The 9,516-nt window shown below is 43.3% G+C and overlaps 1 protein-coding gene across 2 annotated transcripts; it reads right to left on the bottom strand.

The window, feature by feature from the left end:
- Window positions 1-2,737: 2,737 nt before the first annotated feature.
- Window positions 2,738-8,871, bottom strand: LOC123404075 (U-box domain-containing protein 52-like). Of its 2 annotated transcripts, XR_006611621.1 has the most exons (11): window positions 8,445-8,871; window positions 8,222-8,343; window positions 7,601-7,722; window positions 7,297-7,481; window positions 7,155-7,197; window positions 5,365-5,725; window positions 5,187-5,255; window positions 4,553-5,104; window positions 3,404-4,141; window positions 3,057-3,199; window positions 2,738-2,880 (listed from the first exon to the last, which is right to left on the bottom strand). XR_006611621.1 is itself a non-coding variant. In XM_045098004.1 (10 exons), the coding sequence occupies exons 1-10, from the start codon at window positions 8,710-8,712 to the stop codon at window positions 3,125-3,127; spliced, it is 2,535 nt and encodes an 844-aa protein (XP_044953939.1). In that variant the 5' UTR covers window positions 8,713-8,871; the 3' UTR covers window positions 2,738-3,124. The 2 variants fall into 2 exon arrangements, 1 of the variants encoding a protein (XP_044953939.1); XM_045098004.1 differs by having other exon boundaries at window positions 2,738-3,199.
- Window positions 8,872-9,516: the final 645 nt, after the last annotated feature.

Below are 9,516 nucleotides of genomic sequence, written 5' to 3'. Positions count from 1 at the left end.
GACGGATGAGAGGATTGTAAAAGGAGTTATGTGTGGCGCCTGGCAGACGACACACAAATTGATATATGGAAAGATTGAAGGCTTCCTGCAAATCTTTTTTCACGAAACCTCATTGGGCAGTGGGGAGCTCCCTCGATGGTACGTTTAGTAAGGGAAACCAGACCTAAAAGCCATACATGGCACACTTAATTAGGAAGCCCAGCAAAGACTACAAACACTTGACTAGCACTCAAGGAACATCGTCTGAGCTGAATACAAGGGTGACTAGGCCCAACACCATCGACAACACAAAATACCCAACCAAGTCAACCTCTGCACCCTCAAGAACACGGCTACAACCTCAAAAACACGCCTACAAGCAGATGTGCACTCGTGCCTAACCTTTGAAAAATGGTGATCAAACATTAACCTTCACCAAGGAATGAATTGCCTCGATCACCATCGACACAAGTGGTTTATTTTACATCTGCATGTAACCTTTTCTTGCAAGCCATCCTTTGTAACTTTCTTAGATGCCATGACCTTCGGTATCTCACCATAAGACTCCACCACCCTACATTCAGCGTGATTGGTAGTCGAGATGTTGCAGATTTTGTTCTTATCCAAACATCCACTATGCCTCTCAGAACAAGTAGATGCCCCTTGAATCGGCACATGTATCAATGCTTCGAGCAAGGATCACGATGTTGTGCAACTGAAACGTATTAGGAACTATGAGAGGCGTCGAGCGGTCGCATGCATCGCATCAATCATAAGCTCTAGGATCTCGCGGTCGTGCTGCCTAGAAAATAGGTACCAATGTTGTAAGAACCCAAGGAATTTGATGAAAGATTCTAAGGCTCGTCCAAGAAAGACCCTCTCAATAACTATTTTATTACACGTTGTCTAAAGTGTGTGTTGTGGTAGTGTGTGTTTGTATCGGTTTGTTGATGGTCATTTATTTATATATAAAGTGGGTGAATGTCTTTTTTGGTAATAATTTATTTGGTGGGAGCAACATCAACTGAGAGACGGAGAACATGTTCAAACTGTCCCAAGAGCTGTCATGTCTATTTAAGCATTAGTGTTGAACTACCGGATAGGAGGAGTGAAAGAAATCCCCGGATCTACCTTGTCATCGGTGATTTTGCCCTCCGCATAGCATCTCCAATAGGTGATGAGTAACTTGGTGATTAAAAACCGTTAGGGCTTGTTTGGTTGTGGGTGATTTGAAGGGGGTTGAGGGGGATTAAATCCCCAGCAAACCAAAATCCCTCCAAATCCCCTCCAGTCTCCCTATGGTAGGGATTAAATGAACAAGGGCTTATTGGGTAGGAAGAGAATATTTTACCAAACAAGCCCTCAACCCTTCAACGCAACGCAATGACAATATCTAGGCGTCTTCTCCAAAATAACATGGCATGAAATTATATCCTGGTGTTGCCTGACATCTTCAGCGCGGATCGGGACGGCTCGCTTCTTCGACTGGTGATCCGACACTACCGGAGTCGCACCCCTCCGCAAAGGGACAAACTCCATCACCGCCCTTGTAGCATTGTCCATCTGAAAGCATGGCAACGCCGCAGTCTTCGACAACCTGCAACCATTGAACTCTAACCTAGCTCGTACAATCCGAGATGAGGCCCACATGTGGGTGCAAGCCGGGGCCAAAGGATTAGGAGTAGTTATCCTCGCAATCTGATTTTCATGTAACGAGGCTGAGCAACCTCCTCTCTGCCCATCCCTACCCCAGGAGGTACACAAGAGGAGGTATGCCGCGTCGCCGCCTAGGGTTGCCCCCTATAACTCTTTTTTCACCCTATCAATGCAAAGATACACACCAATGCCTATTCACGAAAAACAGAATATTTTACTTAAGCCGTGTTGTTGCTCGAACAGATGGTGTAAAAGTGGTGCCCTAAATAACTTTTCTTTTAGCGCGGCTGTATGTTTGCATATTTTTGGCACAAAGTGGCCTAAACGGCAAAATTTAGACCTGCCCTGCGACACCGTTTACATATAAGTACAATAGTTGTTGGTGCAGGATTTTAGGACCAAAGTGGCCTAACAAAATGTTTTTACAAAACGACGTAATTTTTTCAGCATCTGCTGTAGATGCTCTCAAAGAATGTGTATGTTCAGTTTTGATGGTTCTTTCAAACACGGAGACCGAGGAAGGCGCTATCGGACTGATTACCGAAGCTTTATAGATGGGTATTCTTGGCTCAAGGGATGGGACATCATAGGATCATACATTTCATCACTTTTGCTTGGGCCTCCTCCTAAAAAAACATAGAAAGGGAAACGTACACCCACCTCGTATCGTATATTTTTATACACTACATGCCGCCGTATGCATACCCATCTCATATTGCATACATACGGCAGCCTGTAGTGTACAATACGAGGTGGGTATGCGTTCCCCTTTTACGTTTTGTGAGGGGGGGTGGGGGTGTATCCAAGCACGCCTCATATTTCATTCATACTGCAATCTGATTGCAAGACTGTTATCCAAACTTTATGCCATGTACTAACAGCTAGTGGATTTGATGAAGTTGGATTTGAATACTGCCAGAGGGAAGCCAATTCGGTGGCACGTCAGGTATATCTAGGTCTGTTTCTCTACTTCCTACATGGATTGATGTAACTGTCGTTGTTACTCAGTAAAATGGTCAAATAACTTTGCCCTTCCTTCTGAGTGATTCCGTCAAAGAAATTGTGGACTAGAAATGCGCAATTAGTTGTGACCAAGCCTTCCTTTCAGAAACATTTTCATTGTTTATGTGAACCCTTGTGGTTTACAGTGATCTTTCTCAGATATATGTCCTTACAGCAATCCCCTCTCAGCAATTTCTCTCCAAGTCTGTTTACATAATTCAGTCTTGATCAAAGTCCTCAGCCCTGGAGAACAGGAAAGCAGCATGTGATTGATCCCCTTCATGAAAGTGCGAGTTGTTCTGTACTAGCAGATGTGAGCTACAAATTTGTGTGTTAAATTTATAGGTTTGTTGATTTAAACATGTCTGAGAAAGAACTACAACAATCTGAAAATTTAGCTGGGCTAGTGCAGTATTTACAACAGAGATGGAACAGCTGCGGGTCCCGGTGCGACAGCTGACACACTCTACTCCTGGTCCTCATATTGCTATGCTGAAAATGATGCTCCCTTTGCACTCCCTTCGATTAGAATCTCAGGCAAGCCATCACCCAAAATCAAATCCTGCATTCATAGTAGAAAAAAAAAAGTTAAAAGCCTAGTTGAGAAATTGAATTTTTTTACAGATTCCAGCTAATTTCCAGATGTAAGATATCCTGGTTTCTTCTTTTACAATTTCAGTGTTTCCATCACCAAATTGGAAAAAACAAAAATTGTGCAGAAGACGATGGAGACAACAAATGTTGACCGACTGGTCAGTTCTGTTACCTTGTCACTGGCTGAACGCCGATGGGATTGGTCCATGGAAGGATCTTCAGATGGCACAGATAGTGCATACAGACGGACTAGCTCTGGCAGCACAGCAGATTCCAGATCAGGGCGGTCTCTACGCCGCAGCTCGCAGCATTTCAGTGCAAGGTCGGCAAACCTCTTTGTCTCCTCCACTGGCCAGCCAGTCACTCTGTGATCCAAGAGCTCCTCAAAGGTCCCTTCTTCCAGTGCATCAGATACAGCGTAGGCGAGCCCCATGGCGTCCTTCGCGGTGATCATCTGAAGATAGATGATGCCGAGCGCATACACATCAGATTTTGTGCTGACAAGTCCCGTCTTCTGGTATTCAGGATCAATGTAGCAAAAGGTCCCCGCTGCATCGGTCATCCGGTACTGCGTCTTTGTGTCATCCATCGATCGGGGGATGATGCGGGCGAGACCGACATCAGCAATCTTGCACACGAAATCTTCACCAAGGAGGATGTTCCCAGGCTTGAGGTCTCGGTGAACAAAGGCTTCAGGCTTCATTTTGTGTAGGTAGAGCAGGCCAGTGGCTAACTCCACTGCAATCTTGAAACGGAGCTGCCATGGCAGTGGTGGAGTGTTTGAACGACAATAGAGCCGGTCCTCGAGACTACCATTCGGCATGTACTCGTATATTAGGCAACCATACTCGGGACAAGCACCCACTAGTTGTACCATGTTGGGATGCCGAAGGTTGTTCAGAAGATCAATCTGATGATAACAAAACTTAACAATTAGACTACTGAAACAATCAAAATCCTATCATTTTATAACGTTCTAAAAAAATTCACCGCATTATCGTATAACTAAATGTTATCTCCTTCTGAATAATGTTGCTCTTGACTCTAGTATCTGGCTATCTGTAGTGACAAAATTGACTAAGTTGAAGTGTGGGAACTGTGGATGCAACGATTTTGTTTTGTTAAACACTGCAAGGGGCTGGTTAGGAAGAATGATATTCCCCGGTAAAATTTTGGTATTGAACTTTGCCAGGAAATACTTCTTTTCCAAACTGGCCCTAATGCGAACACATATCCTGGCAACATTTCTCTTTTAGTTTGAAAAAGAGAAATGGTAGTGGCAAAAGACAGTTTTGTCAAGCAAAATCAGCTATGAACATACCTCCTGTTGAAACTGTTTCAGGCCTTGAGTTACATTGGAGTGGAGAATCTTGACCGCAACAGGGGTATTATTAAGTGTAGCTTTATAGACCGGTCCATAACCTCCTTCCCCAACCTTCAGGTCATCTGAGAAATTATTGGTGGCCTTCGCGATTTCCTTTGGATTATACGATGTACACTCTAATCTAGTAGGGAGACACTCTAGTATTCTTTTAGTCTCAATTGGTCTTGGCAAGGGCTTGCTGTTCGGTTCAAGTATATGTTTCTCCTCTGGAGCAGATCCATATCTATCATTTCGAGGTGAGTAAAATTTTGGAGGCAAGCGTCGCAACATTGGGTTAAATTGTTTTTGGGCACTGTGATCCATAAATTCCTCTGTGATTCTTTCTCTATGCTGAGGGTCGGAAGAAGAAGTTTCAAGTGTCAAGAGCTTTTGCTTTGCGTCACGAACTCCTGAACTCGGTTTGGCACCTTGTCTGCCAAGTAAAGGACCATCTTTTCGTCCATCAACTGCATGCAAGTTTTCTGTCCCATCTTCGGTCCCAAGAGGTAACTGTGATCCCAAAAGAATGCTTCCTTCAGATCTAGTGCAAGATTAGAACCAAAGACACAAAATAGTAAACAATAACCAGTACCTCTTTGTTGTTCCAAAGCATATTGCCATTCCTTTTCTGAAATTGCCGCAGATCAGCTTTCATATCTTCCTGCAAATGACATGGTGTTTGTAAGACTGGTATATAACCGATTTTAGTAGTTCTGTATGCCATAAAGAATCAGGATACAAAGCTTCTGATAGAAATGCTCGAATCATACTGCTTGACAGTTCGAAGCTGATGAAGCACATTCTCCAGTTGGGGTTAAAGGGCCATAGGCATTGTATTCAAGACTAAGTGCATTATCATCAATGCCCAAGTATTCTTCATGTGGAGCCTGGAATGGATGCTCATTGTCCTTATTTAGCAAAAACAGGGTTTCTCTATGATTCTCAGGATATTCTGGAGACAAATGATTGCCTTGTTTATTCATAATTCTTATGAATTCACTTGGACATGAAGATGTTTTTGAAAGATGTGAATCGGCACTTCTCTGTCGAACTGGTGCCTTGAGGTTGCCATGTTGTGCTGTTTCATCAAAATGGGTACCGATGTGCATAGCAGCGTGTGTTGACATCAGCCTGCCGCGTGATCAAATAAAATGGAAAATAAATATCCCCCTCGAAAAAATAAATACAAGCCCAAATAGAAATGATAATCCACAATGCTCACAACATTGAAGAGAACATTAATATTACAAATAGTTAGATTAACCAATATGACATATCAAAATAAGATATCTGATATGAATTTCAGCTGCATAGAAAATAGTCGATCTAATGGTCGCGAATAATTGTGTTTATTATGATCTACTAGCTGTGGTAATATCTTACATTGTTGCCTTGTAGGGGGTAAGAGTCAAATTTGACATTCAAAAGGATAAAACTGTCCTTGCACACGATCCAGCAACACTATTTGGAATTGATCAAATGTAAGCACTCCGATATAAAAAAGGGAATAAGCCAATTGGACTAAATTATTTGCATTAATACTTGCAAAGTATGTACGGTTGATGCATGACTAGATTGCCAAAAACAAATATGGGGTTCAAGTTCTATTATATTTGAAATAACATGTGTTGCAAATTATACTCCCTCCGTCCCAAAATTCTTGTCTTAGCTTTGTGTAGAAATGAATGTATCTAAATACTGAAACTTGACTAGATACATTCATATCTAAACAAATCTAAGACAAGAATTTTGGGACGGAGGGAGTACATAACATGGATTTCTCATAATATTCTGTGCTGAAATATCTATCTAAGTTCTGAATGTTAAAATCCATTGTTCTTGGTTTTTGTTACTCATAGTTCAAATCACATGATATTCTCAGAGAGGAAAGAGACCGAGGCAAAATCCCATGCTATAATTAAAAGGGAAAGACACCAAGGGAAATCCCATACTGTATTTCAAACATGAAATAATTTAGAATTCACTCTTATTTTGATATGATGTACCATCCAAAATATCAAGTTAGCTTACAATATGCTCCTTCCGTCCCATGAAATAAGAGTGTTTTTGACACTAGTATACTAATTCCAGATCAAACTATAAGAACGGTGGACAATGTACCAATTCTTACAGGCTTGAGCTTTTGGGTGCACTGACTAATAGATGTAATTCTACAGGGTTTTCATTAAGCCAAAACTGAGCTCAGCCACGAATCTTGTAGATGCACTCCCTCCATCCCAATATTAAGTGCCGCTCAAATGTATCTAGACTCTTAATATGGGACAGAGGGAGCAGTATTTACCCGAGACCTTTCCCTGTATATTCTCGACCCTCGCATCTTTGTGCATATTTTAGTACATATTTTTTCTATAAAATTTAATGCCATGATCTCCCTATAGTTTCAGGTAAACAAAGCTCAGCCAATCAAGGGCTTAGATTGGACCATAATCTTTCCTCTAGGAAGGTAAGTAGAGCATTGTAAAAGGCCTGTCTATCACTCTGTGTACAACATGCATAAAGTTACAGACAATCGTTTCAGCAGATAGGAATGTAGACTTACCTGTAAGAAGGTTCTTCACCAGGGAACTTGGATGTTGGTTCACCTGCAAATTACACATGTGCTTCATGAGCAAACAAAGAATAACCTGCTAGACATAAACATTGTACAACTATAAGAATAAGAGTGTCAAATGAACACAAACTTTGTACAGCTAAAAGCCCATTGCCAGGTGCATCAGATTTCATATCCTCTTTGCTTGTATCATTTTCGTTTGCCTGAGTGGCTGGCCTAAAAGTAGATAACTTTCCTTTTGCAATCACATACACTGAACAGAAGTTTGGTGCATGTTTTGTAACAGATGTAGCCACATCCATTTTCCAAATTGTCCTGTGATGGTTAAGAAAATTATTGAGTTCATCAAAGTACGGCAAGATTTGCGCTGAAAAAGAGGAGCATCAAATAAGATATAATGATGCAGAGAAGTTCTTGTAATGCATATAAATCACCTCGTAAACGCACTCCTAGATGATGCTCCCAGCACAATCTTGTCAACATTATATTGCACAACAAAGTCCACGATAGCTTTTGACACATCTGTTCCATCAAGAATGACATCCCTGCATTGCAACTGTAGATATTAAAGTAAGTCAGCCAAAAGGAAGTTAGTAACCTACGACGGTATCCAATTGCTAGATTTATCTGCAGATCAAACAAGTGTGACACTAACTGGGATTCATGAACAGCAACGAATGCAGAAAGAACATTTACTCTCCAGTATTTTGGTACCTCTGTGGTACCTTTTTCGTAATCTTGACATTTAGCTGCTCCTACTTATATCGAACTATTATTAGAGGTCAAAATAAGCTTCCATGCTCGTTCGTTCCTAGATTAATTCTCAAACTAATCTGAAAATAAAGGTTCAATGTACACCGCTAGTTCGGTTGGTCCAAATGCAAATAAGTTCGATATGCTTACATTTGTATGGCAATCATGCTGGAAATTCAGCTCGTTTAGCAACAAAAGAAAAGGTGGCATATTGGGCTTTTGGAAGCACGGAGGCAGAATAATTTGCTGCAATTTTTAAATGTAACCAGACACAAAGTGATGATGAAATAAGAAAAGCATACCCCTCTTCTGCTGCAGAAGCATTGAAAAGGCAGCATCAGCTCCTTGGTCTGAAGATCCAGCTGGGCAAGAAAGGAGGCCGCGACATCCTCCTGCACGTGCGACGTGGAGAACTGCTTCCCACCTGCACACGCGTAGATGACACATTTGAAAATCCGCTGCTAATTCCAGACCGAAATCGATTTCCATCGTTCGCGCGGCCGGCAAGATTAATCGAGAGCGTACAGGCGGGGTTGAGGGAGGTGTTCTTGCGGCGGACGTGGACCAGGTAGAAAGACTGGGCGCGGGAGAGGACGTGGTCGGCGGCCCACTTGAGCGCGTGCTGGCTGCTCTTGTCGCCGTCCACGGCGACGGCCGCCTTCCCCGCCTGCTCGTCCCCTCCGCCGCGCCCCTTGGATCCCGAGCGCCTCATCGCGGCGGAGAGGGCGGCCGCCTTCTTGCCCCCGGCGTCGTGTCGCTTGGCCTCCGTGAGGATGGGATTGGTGTGCAACATCGTGTGGCGGAGGCGGAGGCGGAGACGGAGGAGGGGGAGAGGGAACGCATCGGCGGCGGCGCGGATGGCGCGGTGGGGGTGGTGGTGGGGAGGTCGTGGCGCGGGAATGGAGGGGAGGGGACGCCGCGAGCTTGGCGGGGAACGTCTCCCCTCGTCTCTCGGTCGGCCTGCTCCATCTCCACGCCACACGGGGTTGGGTCTGCACTCGAGTGTGGCTAGGCATGGAATGCCTTTTTCTTTTCCCTTCTAAGTAATACTCCTCCGTAAATGACATGTAACTTTATTCAAACAATGACAAAATTAGAGGTAAAATTATGGAAAACCCTTACCTCCTACCCGATTGATCCGCGCAATCGTTCCGCCGGGGCCGTTGACCTTGCCTCGATCTGACGGACGAGATTGTGCCAAAGTTCAAGCAAATATTGCAAGTGACCAATGAAACGTTGAGTGAATTGTATTTGGGCATGTCTACGGATGTGGGGCAATCAAAGATGGGTACTTTCAAATATCTAAGGGACGAATTTGGGAGAAAACTAAAGGATGAATGGAGAAACTACTGTCGGCCATGGATAAAGAGGTGTTCATCAAATCGGTGGCTCAAGCCATCCCGGTCTATTCCATGGCATGCTTCTCTTTACCTTGCGGGTTATGTGATAACATCACCTCACTAATTAGGCAGTTCTAGTGGGGTAGTAAGAATGGTAAGAGGAAACCATCTTGGGTTGCTTGGGATATTATGACAAAGCCAAAGTTCATGGGCGGAATGGGTTTTAGAGACATAGAACTATTCAACCTTTCACTTTT

Source organism: Hordeum vulgare, chromosome 6H (assembly GCF_904849725.1).
Source record: "Hordeum vulgare subsp. vulgare chromosome 6H, MorexV3_pseudomolecules_assembly, whole genome shotgun sequence".
Taxonomy (NCBI): domain Eukaryota; kingdom Viridiplantae; phylum Streptophyta; class Magnoliopsida; order Poales; family Poaceae; genus Hordeum; species Hordeum vulgare.
This window is presented reverse-complemented; position numbering and strand designations above follow the sequence as displayed.

What these genes read in the sequence shown, in the direction of transcription:
- LOC123404075 (XM_045098004.1), bottom strand. Translation starts at nt 8,712, where the DNA reads ATGTTGCACACCAATCCCATCCTCACGGAGGCCAAGCGACACGACGCC. An exon ending in TGCTTTGGAACAACAAAGAG is followed by an intron (nt 5,105 to 5,186) that starts GTACTGGTTATT and finishes TTGGGATCACAG; the next exon opens with TTACCTCTTGGGACCGAAGA. An exon ending in GGCGTTCAGCCAGTGACAAG is followed by an intron (nt 3,200 to 3,403) that starts GTAACAGAACTG and finishes CTATGAATGCAG; the next exon opens with GATTTGATTTTGGGTGATGG.